This window comes from Camponotus vicinus, unplaced genomic scaffold (assembly GCF_025532165.1).
Source record: "Camponotus vicinus isolate PSW18456_S1 unplaced genomic scaffold, iyCamVici1.0 SCAF_14, whole genome shotgun sequence".
NCBI classification, from domain to species: Eukaryota; Metazoa; Arthropoda; class Insecta; order Hymenoptera; family Formicidae; genus Camponotus; species Camponotus vicinus.
Window position 1 is genome coordinate 12,724,196 of NW_028141950.1, and position 23,617 is coordinate 12,747,812.

A 23,617-nucleotide genomic window follows, 5' to 3' on the forward strand; every position below is an offset into this window, starting at 1 on the left:
GTATTTGAATTTAATTCTTTTGAGTCACCGGCTATTTTAATTGCACATGCGAATGTATGGCTAAATAATTGAAACGCTCTTTTTACATTCATTGCTTCAAAACAATTTGGATGAATGTGTGCCCTTGAAATATGGGACAATAAATTAGAGCCTCCTTTTGTCGCATTATCAATGCTCCAGGTTTTCACAAAATCAGAATATGATTATTTCTCGCAATTATTTCTTCTTTGCAATATATATTGCCATGTGTTCTAAGAAAACTCGCTAATCTTTTTACTAGATGCGGAAAATCGTATAAAGTATAATATTTTTTATTATTATATATAAAATATGGATTTTCTACATCAACGCCTAGTTGATTATAAGTGGCTTGATTATTTGTACCTTGATCACATGTCAAAAGTTTCACATTCGCACCCGTGTCATTCAATTTATCTAGATACATCTCAACTAAGTGAATTATTTCATGTGATTTCATACATTTACCTGGAAGAAAATATGCCAATGGTTATCGCCATGGATGACGTGCATTTAAGCTATCAAGGCAAAAGACAAAAACGCACTTCGTTCTTTCTGTTTATCTACCCAAAGGTCCTAGATCAACAAGACCTTCTATTTCGTCTAATTTTGAGGAATATTCTTCATAGCTTTTAATAGACATCTCGTCCCATTTCAAGGCACTCTTTCTTCCTCAGGAATTTGTGCAATTTTTTCTTTCAATTTTTGAAATATAATATCACAAAATCCTGGTTTTATATTATATTCTTCTATCCATCTTCTAATTGTTCTTTGTCCAGGGAAATTGCAACCTGCTTTCTTTAAACGGCAAAACACTGAATAATAATATAATTGTTTTGAAAGTATTTTCTCTTCCTCAGTATATCGTGTACGTGGTGTATGCAGTTGTAAATGTATCATTTTTGCTACAGGATGCAGTTCTTGTGCATTTATTAAATTTTTTAGCATTTTTTTCTTTTCTTTCTTTTTATTTGAATTTTTACATTTACATGTTTGTGCCATCCTTTGAATTCGAAATTCTAAGCGCTTAATTTTTTGCCGCAAATTCAAATTCTCAATTTTCAATGCTTTGTTTTTTGCTTTTAGATCACTTTTTTCTTTATTATTTCTTGGAATGTTATCATCTTCGCATTCAACATTTCTTTCACTGCTTTTACATTCAATATCTTGATGTATGAGTGGCTCCAAATATACCCATTCCATTACGTTTTCCTCTTCCGCAGATATTTCGAAATTTAAAGCTGCAGGCCTGTATGTCCGTAGAGCACACTCTTCAGATATTTGTTCCTCCATTATTTTCATCGTTGGGTGAAAGTGCTTCTGTAATATCTCTTTGCATTTCACCTACTTCAACATTTTCGTTTGCAGATTTTGAGCCAGCGTTTTCATATGCAATTAGTACAGCATCCTTTCTTAATCGTCCTTTTGTTGCGTTTGTAAATGATGTAATAAAGAAATGATCTTCACACAATCCTAATTTTCTAAGGGTATTGGCAGACAATTTTTCCAAATTTGTATTTCCGATAACAAAAATACAACATATTATGAAAATTACGATTACATGTTACTTCAAGTTGACATAGCAATTGGTATACCGAGTGTTTGGTAAAATAAAATTTTCTATGTCGGGCGTGTCGGTTATAACCAATTCGATAAAGCGCTACTTCGTCATAGCGCGTGGCAGTGCACGTAAGATGTCTGCTCGAAAGAACCAAAAAACTATCACATATCCTCCTAATATAAACAGCAATAATTCAAATATATATCTCCAATATAGTTTGGCCTTATCTGACAAGGATGTAAACGATAATTACCTGTTAAAGAATCAAAAAAAATATTGGTGGCGTTGTGATGATAACAATAATCAGCATTGCGATAAACATTAATTATAGTAATAATAATATACATAATTATATATGTATATATGTATATATTATTATACAGAGTGAATATAGGTTCAAGTAAATGTAAATAAGTAGATATATGATATATCTACTTATGATATATCATATATCTATATTTATCCTCTTCCTATCTCTTTTTTTTCTTTTTTTTTCTTTTGTTTTAACTGAATAGTAAAAATTATATGATAAACCAGGTTTTTTACTAGACCTGATTTTTTACTGGTAATTCTAACATTATATAGATATTTAATGAGTAGACTATATTACTCGATACTAACATTAACCCATAAGTTACACATACTTATTTTCAATAAATTATTGTACATGACAGCGACAGCTCTGCGTAGCCGATTAGTCTTGTTAAAAAGATTTATGTTAATATATTTGCTTTTGTTTATGTAGCATTAAAATTTGTATCTGTTTATTGGTCTTTAATAAACAATTTAAAAAAAAAAGATGCTTGTCACGGCGCTGACCCGAGTTCGAATCTCACTGCTGTCGTTTTTTTTTATTTTTATTTTATGAAATAATAAAATAGCAAATAATATGTATTTAATTTGGGAGCAGAAAAGGCAAAAAATTAATAAAATAATGACAATTGTTGCACAAAAACATACCTGTATTGCGTATCCATGCATTGCATTCTTGTATCCTTCTGCATTGGAAATCGGAATAGCCGTTTCCCATGCGAAAATCTCCCATTCTTACATTCTATGTACACGCACTTATCATAATAACTATCTACAGGGCACTGACTCGACATAGTGATTGTTTATTGTAATGCAAAACAAAAAAATATAAAAATAAAATTAAAAAAACTTAAAAGTAGAAATAAAAGAGAAATACAACACGTGATAAAAAATAAAGAAATTACACAACCGACACAATAAAAGCATACACGCACGTACGTGTACACGCAAAAATATTTACAGATAATGTGTCGTGTTCTATAAAAGAAACGATAACACGTGTTGCAAAATATACAGATCTTACAGATCGTTAAAAAAAATATAAATTTAAAACAATAGAAGAGATCTGTTATGCACAGATAATGAAGCACCGCAGAATCGAACGTCACTTGTAAAGCTCGCTACGCTGACTGATTATTCTCAGCGTGTTGTCGCGCATTACTTGTTTCATAGCATCAAATAGCCGCGAAATCACGACACTTTGAAATGTAATTCTTTTATATATTAATAAAAGATTAAAGAATCTGTTTATTGTTAATGTAAAATTATTTTGTATGTCATCATACAAAGAATTATAGTTTCACAAACTGGTTTATCTATCTTTTTGTTATTATTTTCAAAATTAAACATGATTACACAAAAAATGATTACATAAAATTAATTATCCGAATTATCGATTTCATCAAGATATGAGCCAGGATGATATTTATCATAAAAACATGAAAAACATAATGTAATACAACATCTAGCGCATTGAATGCTGTATTGTACCGTATACGTGTGAGTAATCTTATTGAAACTTTATTTTTTTACCAGAAAACTGTTTACAGCATTCGATACGCTAGATGTTGTATTACATTATGTTTTTCATGTCTAACACTAACACGCAAATGCATCAAAGTAAGATATCATTCGCATCGACATGTATATTTTTCGAATTAATTATTTAAAAAATATATAAAATAAAATATTAATAATATGAGAGTTGCAAGCATTTATGAAATACAGATATAATTATTTTAAATAAAAAGAAAAGGTTTTATTAAAAAACATTTTTAATAAATGTCTTTATAATAAATAAATAAATTTGTCTCTATGTATTGAGCGTCTGAAGTCGTCTCGAAATCCTATCTGTTCGTGAATTAATGATAGTTTATTTCTTTTCGTTTTATTTTATAAGTTTGTGATTCGAGCTTGACGCTCAATTCCTGCCAGAAAGAGGGAGCGCCAGCATCGTATAGAGGGCGTGACAATAGTTAATTAAGTAAAAAGACTGTAACAACACGCAATTGTATCGGACGGGGGAGAAGAATCTCGCCTTTACTTGAGAACGATAAAAGTTTATATTTGCCTAACTGTGTCGTGATTCATTAGCTCAAATAAATTTTCAATCAACACGTGCCTATCACCGGTCCTCAGTTGAGGACACTTACATATAATCTGGTCTTTCGAGCTGGATATTTCCGGGATATAAAAAAAGGGCTATTGTCTCGCTAGCATCGTTACAGTGCGACGCCGGGACAGTTGTCTTGCGTGCGGGTACCGTGAATGAACATTGAGCATCGACAACGGGCCGCATCGTCATATATTCGAAAAACGAGCTAACGTGCGAGCGTCGGTGAGTTGCGACGCCGAAAAAGAAAAGAAAAGAGTACGGTGTATATGTGATACAGCGATCGTAATCGAACGATCGAGATCGATCCGTACACTCGAGCGCTTCGGCTTCCCACATGCGTGAAACAAAGCTGTGGGAGAAAGACGTTAACATCTCGAACTATTCGGGCATTTTGGCATTCGTGGCATATCGTAACGCGAGTGGCTCGAGTTTCGAGCATTCGTGGTTTGTCACAGTGTGACTGTCCGTCATTTTCTCCGCTTCAGGAAGACAGGCAAGCGAGAGCGCACGCTCACGGTTAACGGCATGCACGCGCGGGAACGTGAGGTACGGTCACGAGGCGACGCTGCTTTACCGACCATTGTTTCGACAGACGCGAGAGCGATATATACGAGATTCGGACGGCGGCTGGGAGATACCGTCGTTACGTAATCGACGATAAACAGAAGGAAAATCAACATGGCTGAACAAGCGTCACTTCTCAGAACGCTGAAATCAAATCGTGCTACGATCAAAAAAACATGCACGAGGTTCCGTACGTATTTGACCGCGTTAAACGAACCGGTAACAACGATTGTCGAGTTACGTCAACGGTTGCAAAGATTCGTCGGCATTTGGAACAGTTTTAACGAGCCTCAGTCAGGTATCGAAGCAATTGAGAGTGCCGATGAATTCGAGCAAATTCACCAACAGGAAAGAGAGTCATTTGAGGCGAAATATTTCGAGATAACCGTCAATCTGGAAACGCTAATCGAGAAGAAAGAACAAGAAATGCGATACGAGCCTGCGCAACATGGGTCAGCTTCTCCACAATTAAGAGGTGGAAATCCGAATACGATGAGTAATAACGTTGAAATGATCATTTAAAATTACCTCGCGTCACGATGCCAACATTTTCCGGAAAATATAAAGAGTGGATTCCGTTTCGAAATATTTTTCTGAGCATGATTAATCAAAATCCCACGCTTCCGAGTATTCAAAAAATGCAGTATCTTCTATCAGTTTTGAGAGGCGAAGCACACGATGTTGTCAGCTCTCTTGAAACCTCCGATGAAAATTATGCCGAAGCGTGGAAGATGCTCAAAGACAGGTATGACGACGACAATCTAATCATTCAAAAGCACGTTAGAGTGTTATTTGAGCAGCCCGTTGTCCACAAGGAAAATCACGTGGCTTTACGTCGTATGCTGGACATAGTGCTAAAACATGTACGAGCGCTAAAAGCTCTGAAACGGCCTACTGATCAATGGGACGATCTCTTGATGTATCTAGTCACTAGTCGGCTAAATCAAACGACGAACAAGGAGTGGGAAACGTCGGTAAAAAAAAGTGAGATACCAAAATTCGATCAATTAATAGATTTTCTAGGTCAGCGTTGTCGAGCATTGGAAGCATCCTCGCGCCCACAAAAATGCGCAACGGGTACTCCGCATCGAGGCAAACTGGAGCACAGTAAAAATACAACGGCTCACGTAGCTACGACAAACGTGATGTGCGCATTCTGTGGTAAAGAAGACCACCCGATATACAAGTGCAATGAGTTCAAGCAGCTTGAGGTAGATCATTGAATAAAAGAGGTGAGATTGCGTAAACTGTGCTTAAATTGTTTGAAGGCTGCATCTCATCAGGCGAAGCAGTGTGGAGCGGGAGCATGCCGCAAGTGCAATAAACGTCATAATACGTTGCTCCATTTGGAGCAAACTCCAAAAAGTCAAGCCGAGACTGACTCAGCGAGCACTATTGGCACAATTGGTGAAAGGTCAGTGGCATCGAGCATGAATCTTGCGTCGGTTCGTCAAGAAAGACAGGTGCTCTTCGCAACGGCGATCGTCAATGTCTTGGACTTCAGAGGTAAGCCTACACCGTGTCGAGCTCTTCTCGACTGGGTCTCAATCTTGTTTCGTGACTAATTTCGTGGAAAAACTCGGAATTAAGCAAATTCCTATGAACATTCCGATCTCTGACCTTGGAGAATTGTCAATGCAAACTCACAGATTAGCGAAATTAATGATATAATCGAGAACAAACGGATATCAAGCCAAGATAGACTGTCTCGTGATTAAAAAAATTACTCAGTTTCTTCCAGCAAATCAACTCGACCTTGACGAGTTACAAATCCCGGACGGTATCACGTTGGCGGATCCTGAATTCGATCAGCCGTCAGCAGTAAATCTACTGATCGGAGCGGAGATATTCTTCGATTTATTATGCATCGGAAAAATCAAACTTGCAGAGGATCAACCTATCTGGCAGAAAACAGTACTCGGCTGGATTGTTTCCAGAGCGTTTATAATGCGAGATCGATCAAGAAAGAGTACATGGTGTCATTTGGCTATCAACGACGAGCTCAACGCAAATCTCTCACGATTTTGGCAAATCGAGCATAACGGGCGCCAAAACACTCGAACTCCGGTGGAACGTTTCTGCGAGGAGCATTTTGCACGGACGTACAAACGCAATTTAGAGGGTAGATTTATAGTAACTCTCCCGACAAGGAACGAGCATCTCCAAAAATTGGGAGACTCGAGAGACATAGTGCTGCAACGATTCAAGACGTTGGAACGCAAATTGGAACAAAAACCTCGACTAAGGAAAGAGTACAGCGAGTTCATGCACGAGTACGAGAATTTGCAGCACATGAGAGAACTTTGCAGAGACCATCCATCGTGGGACGTACGACCGCATTTTTATCTTCCACATCATTGCGTGATAAAAGAAACGAGCGCTACAACAAAGTTGAGAGTAGTATTCGACGCATCGAGTAAAACAACGAGCGGTATTTCACTCAACGACGCATTGATGGTTGGGCCTGTTCTTCAACAAGACTTATTTTTAATACTACTTAGATTTCGGAGCTTCGAATATGCCTTGACCGCTGACATCGCTAAGATGTATAGACAGGTGCTGCTGGACGAGACTCAAATACCGCTGCAACGTATCCTCTGGCGCGATCAAGCGACCGATGACATTAAAACGTACGAATTGGTCACGTTGACGTATGAAACAGCATCAGCTTCGTTTTTGGCGACCAAGGTCATTCAACGACTGGCTGATTTGGAGGAAAATGAATTCCTGATCGGATCATCGATAGCACGAAGAGATTTTTATGTAGACGACTTGATCACAGGCGCAAACTTCATAGAAGACGCGCTGATGATTCGTGATCAAACCACAGCATTGCTCAAAAAGGGAGGATTTGTGCTTCGACAATGGGCTTCAAATAGCCAAGAGGTGCTGAAAGACATAAGGGGATCATCGATCACGAATGCGGTTCGCGAATTGGACAAGGATGGAACTTCTAAGACTCTGGGAGTCAAATGGAATCCATCAAAAGACGTATTGCAGTACGCAATTTCAAGGAGCTGGAGTTGACAAGAGCATACTCTCACACGAAAAGATCAATTCTATCCGGTATCGCCCAAATATTTGACCCGTTGGGTCTATTGGGTCCCGTGGTAGTAGTCGCGAAAATCTTGATTCAGAAGCTTTGGAAACTCCAAATCGACTGGGACGAATCTCTTCCTTCAGATATCCATACGGAGTGGTCAGATTACGTCATGAAAATTCAAGCCCTGAATGATTTCAGCGTACAACGAAAAGTCATTGCTAGTGGCACAGATGTGCGCCTGGAACTTCATGGCTATTGTGACGCGAGCGAACGGGCCTACGGAGCCTGCGTTTATATACGTAGCAGCAAGTCTAACGAGTTTCTTCAGGTGCAATTATTGTGCTCAAAATCGCGTGTCGCTCCTCTGAAGGCAATATCTATACCATGATTGTCAGCTGCTAGCCCAGCTGATGGTCCAGGTAAAGAACGCACTGGAATTGACGATAACCAAGACGTATTATTGGACAGATTCATCTATCGTCCTCCATTAGATCAAGGCGACTAACAAAAAATTACCGGTCTTCGTTGCTCATCGCATCGGCGAGATTCAGGAATTAACATCGATGGACGAGTGGAATCATGTGGGAACTAAAGAAAATCCTGCAGATCTGGTGTCTCGAGGTGTTACTCCGAATGAATTAAAAATTTCTCAGCTGTGGTGGAACGGGCCTCAATGGCCACAAGACGACGACGTCATCAAATGTTGTCCGGAATTACCAAAAGTCGACGAGAGTCAATTTTACGAGTCTGTCGGATCAGCGGTGATTGCGATATCCGTGCAAAGGGATATAGACCCTTTCGATAAATTCTCAAAGCTCAGCAAGCTCATTCGAGTAGCAGCAACGTGTATACGATTTGCGCAAATCTGCAAAAAGGAGTTTCAACAAAAGCTTTCTGCTCCATTATCAGTCGATAAATTGGAGCGTGCGAGAAAATGTCCTATAAAAAAAGAGCAAAAATCGGTGTTTTTCGAAGAATTGATGGCTCTGGAAAAAGGGTGCGATATTTCGAAAAAAAGCCGTTTAAGGGACTTGAATCCTTTTATCGACGAGGACGGCTTGTTACGTGTCGGCGGCAGATTGCAGCATTCAGAGCTTCAACATGATGCAAAACATCCCGTGATATTACCTCATCGTTTGCGTCTCACCGATCTCATCATAGAACACGAGCATCGCAAAAATCTGCATACTGGACCTGATTCAACTCTAGCGGTTCGGCAGATGTATTGGCCTATCAGGGCGCGCGGTATTGTCAAACAATTGTGTCGCAAATGCGTTATCTGCTTCAAATCGAAACCTCGCATTTCGGAGCAACTTATGGGAAATCTCCCGGCTCATCGAGTGATTCCATCGAAATCCTTCAACAACACTGGAGTCGACTTTTGCGGGCCTATTTACATACGGGATGGTAAAAGAAGAAATAGCAAGCACGTGAAAGCATACGTTGCCGTTTTCGTTTGCATGGCGACAAATGCCGTGCACTTGGAAGTTGTATCAGATGCATTTCTCAACGCCTTTAAGCGATTTATCAGCCGTCGAGGAAAACCAGCTGATGTATTCTCCGACAATGGTACGAATTTTATAGGAGCCCATCGTGAATTGGAAGAGCTGAGAAACCTTTTCTCACAAGAAGAGCATAAGGATAAGATCATCAACAAGACAGCATCAGATCGAATTCGATGGCATTTTATACCGCCACGAGCTCCGCACTTCGGCGGTTTATGGGAGGCAGCAGTTAAGTCTTTCAAGAGACATTTTTACAAGATCGCTTCCGACGCGACATTGACGTTTGAGGAAGCCTCAACGCTCATAACGCAAATTGAATCGATTCTAAACTCGAGACCCTTGACCGCAATGTCATCGCGGATCCGAACGACTTAAACTATCTTTCTGCAGGTCATTTTCTGATTGGCAGCACGACAACGTCTTACCCAGAGCCTGAAATCACTTATCTCAAGATCAATCGATTGTCGAGATGGCAGTGCTCGGAGCAAATTCGACAACACTTCTGGAAGCGTTGGTCATCAAAGTATTTGTTGCAGCTTCAAAGACGAACCAAATGGCAAACGAACCAAGGTGTACAACTTCAAATAGGACAATTGATGGTCTGTCGAGAGGATGGGCTGCCGCCTTTAAAATGGTTGCTTTGACGGGTTCAAGAGATCTGTCTGGGAAGCGACAAGGTTGTTAGAGCAGCTGTTGTCAAAACAGCTACCGGAGTTTTCAAGAGACCAGCGGTGAAACTATGTATTTTGCCCCTCGACACTTCTACAAACGATGCCAAAGTTTAATCTTATTATTCAGTTTGTTGTTTTATGCATACGCGCATTTGTTACGCACCGCGTTAAGTTGTATATGATTACTTATGTTTCGAGTTTGTTAGTTGCGCCAAAGGTGCAGATTTTTCGATATTTAATTTTGAGTTGTTTTGTTTTGCTTGTTTTGCAAAAAGGGTGCGAAATTGACAACCAAGGGTTATCAAGGCGCGCGGTATGTTCGTGAATTAATGATAGTTTATTTCTTTTCGTTTTATTTTATAATTTTGTGATTCGAGCTTGGCGCTCAATTCCTGCCAGAACGAGGGAGCGCCAGCATCGTATAGAGGGCGCGACAATAGTTAATTAAGTAAAAAGACTGTAACAACACGCAATTGTATCGGACGGGGGAGAAGAATCTCGCCTTTACTTGAGAACGATAAAAGTTTATATTTGCCTAACTGTGTCGTGATTCATTAGCTCAAATAAATTTTCAATCAACACACCGGATATCACCGGTCCTCAGTTGAGGACACTTACACTATCCGAATTATGTAAAATGTAGCGCGTGAAAGATGAAACGGGGCCGACGAGGGATGGAAGGAGACATGAGCTTTACGATATAAAATCACCGCTAGCTCGCCTCATGCCTACCGCCGCGTGGTCTGCCATCGTTGGTGAGACAAAAGCAGAACGATAGATTATCGGCTCTTGTCTAACTCTCATGTCCATCTCATGTGAATAGTTCGGACATGAACCATAGCTCGGACACGAACCATGTATCATTATCGAGCGTAACGGACGTAGTTGATGTCCACTTTGTCAGGCGGCGCATTAGGACAATGTGCTCGTTAAAGCGAGGTGGCCGCTCTCAGGTTTCTCTCTGATATAACCGTTTCTTGTATCTCACAGTAGTAACACAATAGATATATATTACAAAGTTACTAGATTTTCACTTTTCCGCCAGCAAATTTGATGGCGAAAAGGTTCACGTGAAAAGTTTCACATTTCCATGTTTTGTCGAGTTACATGATCATGAGTTCACGTGAAACTTTTCACTTTTCGCCTTTCCGCCTTAGGGGAAAAGTTACATGATCGCTGCCCTGAGTAGAAGACCGTGGTCATATGGATATCATATAGAATATAGACATTAATTAAAAGTCCCAGGTAGCATATATTCGTTTCAAAAACGTTTCACAAATATGTCACAAATTTCTTTAAAATGTTCCATAATCGACTCTTGAAAACGTTTCTGATTGGTTAAAATGTCCATTTGAAAAACGTTAACAGATACGTTTCTTTTCTGATAAAAAAAGCGTTTAAAAACTGTTTAAATACGCTTTCTTCTTTTATTTGTTAAACGTTTGCTTTTTCATGAAATTAATAAAATAATGCATTTATACACAATACACACTCTCTAATAATATTTTACTAAAAGTATTAGTAATATTGACTGTTTTAATCAATAATATTAAATTATAATTTATTTATTTCATATAAAATTAAAAATTTTATTTATACTCACGTGCGTATTGAACATGCATCTTAAACAGATAATGAACGGATCATTTTCGTTTATTAGCCGGATATTTACTTGTCCGATTTATAAAATCGATTTAATGTCTGAAGTTTCTCTATTGAAACTGTATCAGAAATTAGATCGAAGTAATACTTTTAATTTTATCTGTCGCCCTTTGTAAGCTTTATATAATTCTCATGACTAAAACTCAAGTACGAGAAAAAGCGCGCACCATAGCGGTAAACGAACGACCCAGGTAGCACACGGTCGGTTTATATACGTTTCTTAAATGTATCCAATATCTTTTAGCCGTAAAGCATTAATAAAAACGTTTCTATAGAAACGCTTTTAAAACCATAGTTAAAGAAACGTATTTTTCACGTTCCTATAGACAAAATAAAAACTAATTTTTATTAATTTCAAATTAATTTTAAACTATATATACATATATACATACATATACATATACATATATATATATATATATATACATACATACATATACATATACATATATATATACATATATATATATATATATATATATATATATATATACATATATATACATATATATACATATACATACATATACATATATATACATATATATATATATATATATATATATATATACAGGTAATATATATATATATATATATATATATATATATATACAGTTAATTTGCAATTAACAATTACATATTTTTTCTTCGAAACAACTGTGTTTTCTTTACACCAATTGATTCCTCTCATTATTTTGTGCATAAAAGTATTAAAGTAAGATAATCGAAAAATGAATATTTTACAAGATATTTTACGGTTTATGTAAAATTAAGAAATGATTTCAAGCTTCATAACTCGAAAAGTACTTAATAAAAACTAACTTAATTATAGTGTTTTGGAAAGCTCTCGAGATAAGCTATAAGAATATGCAAAAGTATATAGGGTGTCTCATTTAAAAAGTTGGAGGTGACCTTCACGTGATCTTCAGGTGACTCTTTAAGGTCAAACTAATGGCACCATCTTATGTCCACCTCGAAACCATACAACTTTTGTCGGAAACATTGTTTGAAAAAACTTCTCCTTTTCGAGATATTCGCGTGTATTGATTAAAATGGTCTACCCTGTATATATATATATATATATATACAGGGTGAGTTTTAATGGTTGTGTCAATCTTTTTATCATGCGGGAGATTACCGATCGCAATTTTAATAAATTGATCGATACATAGATGTCAGTTAATTGGATCGACCGTATCGAAGGCCGAAATATAATGTGTACAATTAAAGCAAGTGAAAAGTTGAAATTATATAGTATGGATTTATTATTATTGTTAAAGCTACGCACTTATTATTATTATTATTATTATTATTATTATTATTATTATTATTATTAAATATATATATTATTATATTTATTATTATTATTATTGTAATGTATTAGAGTTATTACGGTACCGATATAGAATATAATGTATTCACAATAGGTGATGCCCGACAAGTATAGTCCTCAGTGCGTAGCGATAAGTGGGGATGACCCCAGTTACCCGGCGACCGTCAAAGGATACACACGCTTGATACATGTACCGAACTCATAATTAAATATATATATTCTGTATTGTTATTGTAGATTCGGAGTGTTAAGTCACTTAGCCACCTCCAAATACACCGCAATTTTGGCGACGAGGTTTTTACGAACTCGTGGTGCATAAAGAGAGTCGAGTATGTAACGTTATTGAAAAGACTTGACGATACGTCACGTAAGAATAATATGGGCGCAGTATACGGATGAAAAGTTTCGCGAAAGAAAATAGTGCGCTGTAAACGATATTTCGAGCATTCGAAAAGGGTGACGTGAATCGTAAACGGACATGGAAAATTATTGCATTGTATTAAATGTCGGACCCTAGAAAAAAATTCATCGATTACTCAAAAACATCGTGGATTCAGTCACTTTCAAAAGCAGAATTAATTAAAACTCTAACGCAGTTAGAGTTAGTATACGATAAAGAGTCGGGAATTGACGAGCTTCGTAGAATATTGCGAGCTCACGTAAACAAGGTGAACGAGAACCGGGGCCAAGAGGTAAGCGATAAGAAGGAACCGCACGGCGGTGTAAACGAAAATAATAAGCCAAGGGAAACTCACACAATGGCAGGGGACAATAGTTGTGCGAAACTAGAATTCCAATTAAGAAAAGATGATTGGGAAACGTATACCGAGAGACTCGAATTGTATTTCATCGCGAATGATGTTAAAACTGAAAAACAAGCGGCAGTGTTATTAACGAAAATTAGCCCCGATACTTATAAACTTGTTCGTGATCTATACGCGCCGGATAAACCAAGTACAAAATCTTATGCCGAGTTAGTGAAACTCGTAAACGATCATTTAAATCCGAAACCGTCAGAAACAATGGAAAGATGCAAGTTTTACCAAACGCATCAGACGACAACGGAATCGGTAGCGGATTTTACTGCGAGACTGAAAAATTTAGCTATAAATTGCAATTTCGGGGATGCAAAAGTGGCTTTACGGGATCAGTTAGTATGTGGACTGAGAGATCACGCGACAAAAAAAACACTGTTTCGCGAAGAAAAATTAACGTATGAGTCAGCATACAAAATCGCGGCTGCAATGGAAGAAGCTGAGAAAAACGCGACGTCGACAGACAAAGTGAATAAGAGTACGTCGGATAGTGCTGCGAGTGTTAACGTGATACAATCAAATTCACGTAAAACCAAGACAGATTACTCCAAATACAAATACGAGAGGGAGAGGTGCGTATCGAGGTGTCCAACGAGGACAACGATACAACAACAAACACCCGGTTAACAGTGGCAACAGGGCTCCACATAATAACACAAAACCGCAGAGCGCGGGGCGTTCGCAGTGTTTTTGTTGCGGCAGGTCAGATCATTGGGCGCGGGATTGCCCGCAACGGTACAGTACGTGTCATTCCTATAAGCGGAGGGGGCACCTGGCAACGATGTGTCGATCGCAGAGGACTGCGATTCAGCATCTGGAACAAGGATCGACGAACGGGGAGCAGCAGCGGGAGGAGTCGTGGAACGACTTCTATCACTTCGATCACGGGGATACCAGAGGAAGTACAGCGAGCGCGAGTATCGGTAATGCAGAAAATGACAACGTAAAAGCCGATCCCATGTATTTAAATGTAACGGTAAACGATAAAAAGATAAAAATGGAAATAGATTCGGGTTCGTATGCAGCGATAATTTCAAATAGCGATAAAAATAAATATTTTCCTGGAGTTAAGATTGTGCGCGAGGCGTCAATGTTAAATGCATACGGTAAGGTTCCACTAGGAAGTGAGGGAACGATTGAGAATATGAAGGTAAAATTAGGGAATCGCGAGGCGATACTGAAGATGAGAGTAATGACAAATGACGGGCCAATTTTGATCGGTAGACAATGGCTAAAAGTCCTTGGGTTGTGGCCGTTGCCATTGGACTTGTCGAGTAACGTAAAAGCTTGCAATAAAGTTGATATAGTTGACGTAACGAAACAGTTTCCTGGGAAGTATCCGAAACTGTTTGGTCCAGGTCCTGGGTTGTACAATAAAGGAATGCTTAAGTTAGTATTGAAAGAAAATGCACAACCGGTAGCATTAAAAGCGAGACATCTGCCATTTGCATTAACAAGTAAAGTTGAAGATGAAATTAATCGTCTTGTTAAATTGCGACATCTTGAGAAAATTGAGGTGAGTGAGTGGGCAACGCCAATTGTGCCTGTAATTAAATCGGATGGTTCTGTTAGAATTTGCGGGAATTTTAAATTGACGTTAAATCCGAATTTAGTTCGAGATCGACATCCGATACCGTTGATTGATGAAATTTTTATGGCGATGAGAAATGGCAAAAGTTTTTCGCAAGTTGATTTAGAACACGCGTACATGCAAATTCCTGTTGAAGAAAACAGTCGAGACTATTTAACAATAATAACGCACAAGGGGTTGTATAGATACACGAAGATGACAGAAAGTATTGCGTCGGGACCGGGAGATTTTCAACGGAAAATTGAGCAATGCTTAGCGGGAATCGACGGACCAATTCCATATCTTGATAATATTTTTTGCACGGGCAAAACCGATGAAGAGCATCTAGAGGTATTAAATGCGGTATTTAAGCGTCTCGAAGACAGTGGGTTTAAAATAAATATAAATAAGTGCGATTTTTTTAAAGAAAGATTAGATATTTTGGGCTTTGTTATCGATAAAGACGGATTACATAAGTCGAAAACAAAAGTAAATGCCATGATTGAAGCTCCGATTCCCAGAGATAAAAAACAATTAGATTCATTTTTGGGACTCGTGACGTATTATGCGAGATTTTTACCCGAGAGAGCGAGTAGATTAAAAGCGCTGTATGAGTGTGCGAAAGGAGAGAAATTTGAGTGGACGAAAGAGTGTGACAGGGCATTTGAATGGGTGACGAGAGAATTGATATCACCACAGGTCTTAGCACATTTCGATCCAAACGAGGAGATAATATCGTGTGATGCATCTTCGTATGGGTTAGCGGCGATCTTATCTCACCGATATAGCGACGGTACGGAGAAACCAATCGCATACGCGTCAAAAATAATTCCAGAGAAAGAGTTGAATCGAGCAATCATCGACAAAGAGGCGAGTGCCTCTATTTTATTTGGGTTCAAGAAATTCTACAGTTATATTTTCGGTAAAAAGATAACGTTGAGGACAGACCACAAGCCGTTAATTTTCATTTTTGGTCCAAAACAAGAGATACCGTTAACGACAGCAAGTAGATTGCAAAGATGGGCTTATTTCCTGTCAAGGTTCACGTATAAAATTGAGTATATAAGATCAGAGCATAACGGTAATTGTGATACACTCTCTCGCCTTCCGGTCAAGGACTCCACCCCAATTTTTGATCATGAGTTTGTTTCGATAAATTATGTTGAAGAGACGTTAGATACATTAAACGCGGTGGAGATTGCGAGAGAAACAAAGCGCAATAAAATGCTTAGTAGTATAGTAAGATACATGAAGGGTACGTGGCCAAGCGCGAGCGAGATGAATGAGTATGAGAAAATGTTCTATGTGAAACGTGACGAGCTAGTAGTAGAAAAAGAGTGTCTCATGTGGGGATACAGAGTAGTAGCTCCAGAATCAATGCAACAGTGTGTGCTACGTGAATTGCACGCATCTCATTTCGGCATAGTGAAGATGAAAATGCTGGCGAGATCTTACGTATGGTGGCCGAACATTGATAAAGACATTGAAGACATTGCGGCATCCTGCAAAGTGTGTGTGCAAGAGCGAAAGAAACCAGCGAGCGTTCCGTTGACACCTTGGCCCTATCCTGATAAATGTTGGAGTAGAATCCATATAGATTTTCTAGGTCCATTCCATGGTCATATGTATATGTTGATAGTGGATGCTTACTCGAAGTGGCCTGAGATTATTGATATGCAAATGTGCACTCAGGTGCCGAGAGTAATTGGGGAGTTAAAAAAAATGTTAGTTCGTTTTGGGTTGCCGAGGCATTTAGTAAGTGATAACGGTAGACAGTACACGAGTAGCGAGTTTCAAGAGTTCTGCAAAATTAACGGTATAAAACATAGCTTCACGGCACCGCATCATCCTGCAACGAATGGCGCGGCTGAGAACTTCGTCGAAACGTTTAAGGATAAAGTCAATAAAATGGTTAAGAGTGGCAAAACTCTCGAGTATGCAATCAATCTATTTTTGTTTGATTATAGATCAACAGAGCATTGCACCACAGGAAGAACTCCTGCGTATATGATGTACAAGCGAGAGTTGAGAACAAGATTCGATTTATTAAAGCCTGACGTGACCGATAATGTACAAGCGAAGCAGCTGGCACAGGTAGCGAGTAGGAAAGGTAATCGAAATGTTGATTTCCAAATTGGCGATACTGTGATGGTTGATGATTTCAGTGTACGTAATAATAAACGTATTCGTGGTCGAATTATTGAGAAATCGTCTCCAGTAACATTTTCAGTCGAGATCGAGGGCGGAAAGATTTGGAAAAGACACGTCGATCAAATTATTCGATTCATACCACAGAATGATAAGTCTAACGTTAAAGATGCACCTGTGTGCGCACCAGCAAATGTACTACGCCGTTCCGAACGCATAGGAACTACTAAAAGTAATCAGTAACGCTAATTTAAAAGGGAGGAATTGTAATGTATTACAGTTATTACGGTACCGGTATAGAATATAATGTATTCACAATAGGTGATGCCCGACAAGTATAGTCCTCAGTGCGTAGCGATAAGTGGGGATGACCCCAGTTACCCGGCGACCGTCAAAGGATACACACGCTTGATACATGTACCGAACTCATAATTAAATATATATATTCTGTATTGTTATTGTAGATTCGGAGTGTTAAGTCACTTAGCCACCTCCAAATACACCGCAATTATTATTATTATTATTAAAGTTACGTATACATATTTAATATATTAAAGCAGTAAGAATACACATTTAAAAATTCAGTTCAAATTTAACACTTTAACGTTTTATGTAAAACTTTATTTCAAATTCCGCATTTATTTTTATGATAAAAATTTTTATTATTGTTATACGCTAAAAGTATGTAGTATTTCTGCCTTCTTGAAATAAAAACACGCAATTGTTCCATAAGAAATACATTCTTATGAAACAATTGCGTAATTTTATTTTAAGAAGGAAGAAAATTTTTTGCTGCATATTTTTAGCATATAAAACAATAAAAATTTATCATAAAAATAAATGCGGAATTTGAAATAAAGTTTTACATAAAACGTTAAAATGTTAAATTTGAATTGAATTTTTAAATATGTATTTCTTCCGCTTCAATATATCGAATATGTATAATAATAAATCCCTAATTTGATCACAGTAAAATAATAATAATAATAATAATAAATATAATAACATATTTAATAATAATAATAATAATAATAATTATAAATGTGTAGCTTTAATAATAATAATAAATCCACACTACATAATTTCAGCTTTTAACTTGCTTTAATTGTACACATTATATTTCGGCCTTCGTTACGGTCGATTCAATTAACTGACATGTATCAATAAATTTATTAAAATTGCGATCGGTAATCTCCCGTATGATAAAAAGATTGACACAACCATTAAAACTCACCCTGTATATATATATATATACAGGGTATATATATATATATATATACAGGGTGTAACTGAAAAAGCGCCCACGGAGCAAATAGCGTTATTCCTGATTAAAAATCGAGTCGAAAAGTCCTCAACCATTTTTTTCTATAATGCTTAATAAAGCGGTAATTATTGAGTAAAGTTGCGCCAATAAGCACGGACCTTTAGCCTCCTTGTCGAAATTTTTTTTTAAGGAAACGCTTTTGACGGAAGAAATATGATTTTTTATGCAAATTAAAGTTTTTCACATTATTACAACGCATAAGAATATTGCACGATAGCGGCATAAGGGCCAGCGCACAAACATTGCCGTAGCGCCTTACGCCACTTTACGTAAGAACCTTATGTTACGTGACACGTAAACCAATCCTACGGCAACGCACAAGAAATTCTTACGTTACACTGAAAAAACTGATTGGTAATAATTATCAAATTTATTTAGTTGTGAATTTTAATTGAATATTTGATAAATATTACCATATTTGATAATAATTACTAAATCTTTAATTGGTCTAGTTGCAAACAAATTTTGTTTGCAATTGAATCAATTAAACAATTTAGTAACAATTATTAAATATTTAATATTTATTATAAAATCTTTGATGATTGCACAGGCCCACAGAAAAAAAAGTACCCTGTGCTGGCGATCTGACTAGGCTAGTCTTATGTATTTTGGCCCGCTGAATTCGAATCTGACGTCAGAATTGCTCCATCACGTCACAGTTTTTTTTTAATCTCAAAAGAGAAAGACGAAAATTTCATAAAAATCGACATTCTAGGGTAATAAGACTGCGCTTCTTGAAGAAAAAGTTACCGAAATCATATTTTAATGTATTTTCAGACATTATAAATCCAAATCCGACCTAGAATATAAACGTTGTGCTCAATTTTTTTGTGCTCATTTTTTTTTTTCAGGTTGTAACACCTAAAATTTACTGCAAACAGATTCTATTTATCAAGATGCGAAGATATTAAGATAGGGTTTTACCTCCAGATAGCACAATCTTTTTTTTCATGTACCTCTAGCGCTTTAAAGACAAATTAATTTGAAAAGAGGTTTGTGACCTATATAAAGAAATTTCTGCATTTTATACGAACTCAACAGCTAGAAGCTGTAAGTTTCGAAAAAATTTTTCTCAAAATTTGGACTTGGAGAATATAAGATTAATTCTTTCCAATATAAGATTTATGAATGAACTAAAATCAAATACAGAATACGGAAGATTGCTACTTTTTCATGACAAATGTTAATGGAATCGATGGTATGATTGGTGTGACAAATCGGATTTGGATTTATAATGTCTGAAAATACATGGAAATATGATTTCGGTAACTTTTTCCTCAAGAAGCGCAGTCTTACTACCCTAGAATGTCGATTTTTACGAAATTTTCGTCTTTCTCTTTTGAGATTAAAAAAAAACTGTGACGTGATGGAGCAATTCTGACGTCAGATTCGACTTCAGCCGGCCAAAATACATAAGACTAGCCTAGTCAGATCGCCAGCACAGGGTACTTTTTTTTTTGTGGGCCTGTGTTGTTATTAAATATGTATTAAATTGTTGTAAATATTACTAAATTATTCAATTTAAGATTATTAGATATTTGATAACTATCATTAAATGATTTAGTTTAGCCAACATGTTTGATAAAGTAATTGGTAATTATTAACAAATTTTGGTAAGATAGTCGTGTAAAAGAGTTGGCAATTATTGCCGAAATTAGCAGTAATTATAACTAAATCATGATAACGAGAAATTAAAAAATCTGGTAATTGTAATTAAATGTTTGATAGTAAAAAATAATATATTTGATAAGTATTATCAGATATTTGGTAATTATAACTAAATCATCTTAAGGGGAAATTAAAATTGATAACTATTACTAAATGTTTAATTTAAAAGAATAAGCAATTTTATAATAGTTAATAAACATTTAATTACTAGAGCTACATATTTAGTTAAAACAAATGAGCAATTTATTTACTATCACTAAATATTTAATTGAAATAAATAAATGATTTGGTAATTATTAATAAACATTTACATAAATAATATTTTTAATATTATGATAAAAAGTGGTAAAATATGTGAAATAAATTTAAAGACAAGTCAATATTGAAATATTGAAAAAGATTTATTATAATATTTATATAAGAACCATTTTTTTAATATTAAAATACATATATTATTAAAATACATATATAATATATTTATATATATATTTTTTATAATTTATATTTTAGAACAAGTGCATGCGTGTTTTATCAGAACATTAATATTAACGCTAAGATATTATTTCTTAAACATCGAACATTGAAATAAAATATCGACCTTCGCCTGAAATATGAAAATTGCATGTCCTCACATTACATTCTTTCGAAACATCAACTGTGTAAATTTCATATGTACTATTCTCACGTGGCAATTCGATTTCATAAGCTTTAAAATGAGTATCTAAACCTAAAGTAATACACTTTTTATATACAACATAAAAAAATTCTCTGCTCTTTAAAATAATACATTGCATTATCCCGAATGACAAATTATTTTCATCAGCATTAGAAATGATCACATATTTAGGTCTAAAGACAACGCTGTTATATCGAATCCATGCAACTTCCATTAAAATGTTATCATCTACTTGGGATACATTCGTAAAAATTGAGTTGAAACAAGTTGCCAATGTCTTCCTACGAATGAGTGTTATTAAATGCGCATCCGAATCACTTGATACTAATCTTATTTCTGGACCTATTTCAATTATATCGTTAAGCCCTCTTTTACAAAGAAATCTATAACAAGAATGCAATTGCAATTTGATCGCTAATGTTAATGTTATATTTTTCCTTGATGTTACAATAGACATAATTCTTCGAAATTTTATGAAATCCCTCATATCGAATAGAAGACTTTTAAGAGGTCCCATTCTTCGAATAATTTCTGGATAATGTACCATAAAATGAAATTTGGGTTTTAGATGATCATTGAATAGTCGTATATACATTTCATGATGAGAAATTATTAATCCTTTAAGGAAATTTATTTGAACGTTTGATATAATTGTATCTGTTACGATATTAATAATTTCACAAAGTATGAGATAGAAATCCCAAACTTCATTATCATAAGGAATTAGATCTCCTATAATAAAAGTTAAGTAACAAATCATCGCAGACATTTCTGATGCTGTCATTATTAGATATCCTTTTTTTAAGTGATCAATTTTTATCAATGGCATTTTATTTCCCTTATCGAAATTTGATTGATGATTAAAGTATTTAATTCTTTCATTTAAATGTTCCATTGTGAAAAAATTCTCCATTAGGAAATACTGTATTATTTTCGCAAGATCATATCTGCAAACACCTTCGAAAAGATCATGCATTATATCGCAAGTTATATTTATCGAGCAATCAAAATGAGGGATTTCATTGAATATACACTCCTCGTTTACGCCATATGCCAATTTTGAAACATCTTCGCAATAATTTTGTGGGGTACGTAATAAACTTTCGTCTTCGAAAGTTGCAGAACGCGTATTTGATTTTACAGCACGACAAATTCTACAAAAATAATCACTGGAAAAACTCGCATTGAAACCTAAAAGACCATTAAGTCCCAAATTATCACCTAAAAGTGCTATCATGACAAAATAAAGAATATGTTCAGAACCATTTGTATCACGAATAACAATTCCTTCATTACTTAAATATTTCAATTCCTCTATTACATATCGAAAACATTTTGCGTTTCCGAAATACATACGATCTGATGAATTTATCAGTTGTACTAAAAAAATATTTTCTAATAATGAAGCACATTGCGAAGGCAAAATTGCGATTGAGCAATAAAGTCCTCCTACTTTATAAATCCCTGTTGCAGATCCTAAAGGATTATTCGTTTCGAAATCATCGTAATATAAAAACAACGGTATAACTGTTTTATTTGGATAATGCTCTATAATAGATTTCCAAATAGTACCATCGCAAACACTTGTATATGTCTTATCAATATATGTTGCAGCGATATTTGTTTTAAGAACGGATAATATTTTTTCATAGAAACCGGGTAATTCTAAAAGAGTCTTTAATGTTTCACGCATAGGTATGATTTGACCTTCACATTTTTGAACAGTGAGAATTGTGTTTTGCTCTTTTCTTTTATTACTGTAGTATTTTCCGATAAAGAATGATTGTGGAGAGATAAAATACTTTGATTTTCGGAGATACTGGAATCTTTTATATTCACTATCAATATTTTCCAATATAGATATCTTACAGTTATCAAAATTGTATAAATTAGAAGGTAATTGTGATTTTAATTGTTGAAGAAAATATTCAGAAACATTCTGAATTGTATCTCGAAACTCTTCTATAATTTTTTGAACTATTAATCGGGCAATAGGTTTCTGATATAATTGAGCGACGAATTTTAGCACACAATTTTCAATATCGTTAGATGAAATATTTTTTTCAATTATAAAATTATTTGTATTAGTAATTGAATTATTTTCTGTTATGTTTTCCATTTTAAATATTACAGACGTCTGCAATGATGAATTATCATCTTTATTATCAGAGTCTTGTAATTGATGTATTTGAAATGAACATCTAGCATCTAAGTGTTTTTGTAATGAAAAAAAAGAAGAAAATATCCGATAACATTTAGGATTAATACATTTATATGTCATCTTAAATGGATGATATGATTTTAAATGTTTAATATATGCTCAAGTATCTCCGAAAATCTTTTTTAAACAAATTCGACAATCCATTTTTGGCTAAAGCAATCTTTTAAAATGCGATGTTAGTATTTGAAAAATTATTATTTTTAAGCGTATTGTTTTATGTTTCAAAAAGACGCAAGAAAATTAATTGTTACTTATGTCAAAAACAAATAATAAGAGCTAATACTAAATTAATAAAACCTAATACTAATGAGAAAATAAATTCGGTGGCATATACTATATATATATATATATGTGTGTGTGTGTGTGTGTGTGTGTACATATATATATACATTACAATAATTAGCAATAAA

General features: G+C 35.6%; 2 protein-coding genes across 2 annotated transcripts in view; one reads left to right on the plus strand and one right to left on the minus strand.

Moving 5' to 3' along the window:
- LOC145965809 (cilia- and flagella-associated protein 91) overlaps nt 1-23,617 on the minus strand; it is a 174,982-nt gene that overhangs the window by 97,707 nt on the left and 53,658 nt on the right. The gene's annotated exons all lie outside the window — the stretch shown is intronic.
- On the plus strand, nt 5,171-14,227 carry LOC145964907 (uncharacterized). The gene is made up of 7 exons (XM_083088061.1): nt 5,171-5,782; nt 5,840-6,077; nt 6,265-7,570; nt 7,624-7,942; nt 8,106-9,469; nt 9,529-9,718; nt 13,343-14,227. The coding sequence occupies exons 1-7, from the start codon at nt 5,171-5,173 to the stop codon at nt 14,225-14,227; spliced, it is 4,914 nt and encodes a 1,637-aa protein (XP_082944187.1).

Bases quoted from the DNA above. Each gene is read 5' to 3' on its own strand.
- LOC145964907 (XM_083088061.1), top strand. From the start codon at position 5,171: ATGATTAATCAAAATCCCACGCTTCCGAGTATTCAAAAAATGCAGTAT. The intron at 7,943-8,105 runs GTGCAATTATTG...GTCCTCCATTAG, and splicing joins AGTCTAACGAGTTTCTTCAG to ATCAAGGCGACTAACAAAAA. The intron at 9,719-13,342 runs GTCTGTCGAGAG...TCGTGGATTCAG, and splicing joins TTCAAATAGGACAATTGATG to TCACTTTCAAAAGCAGAATT.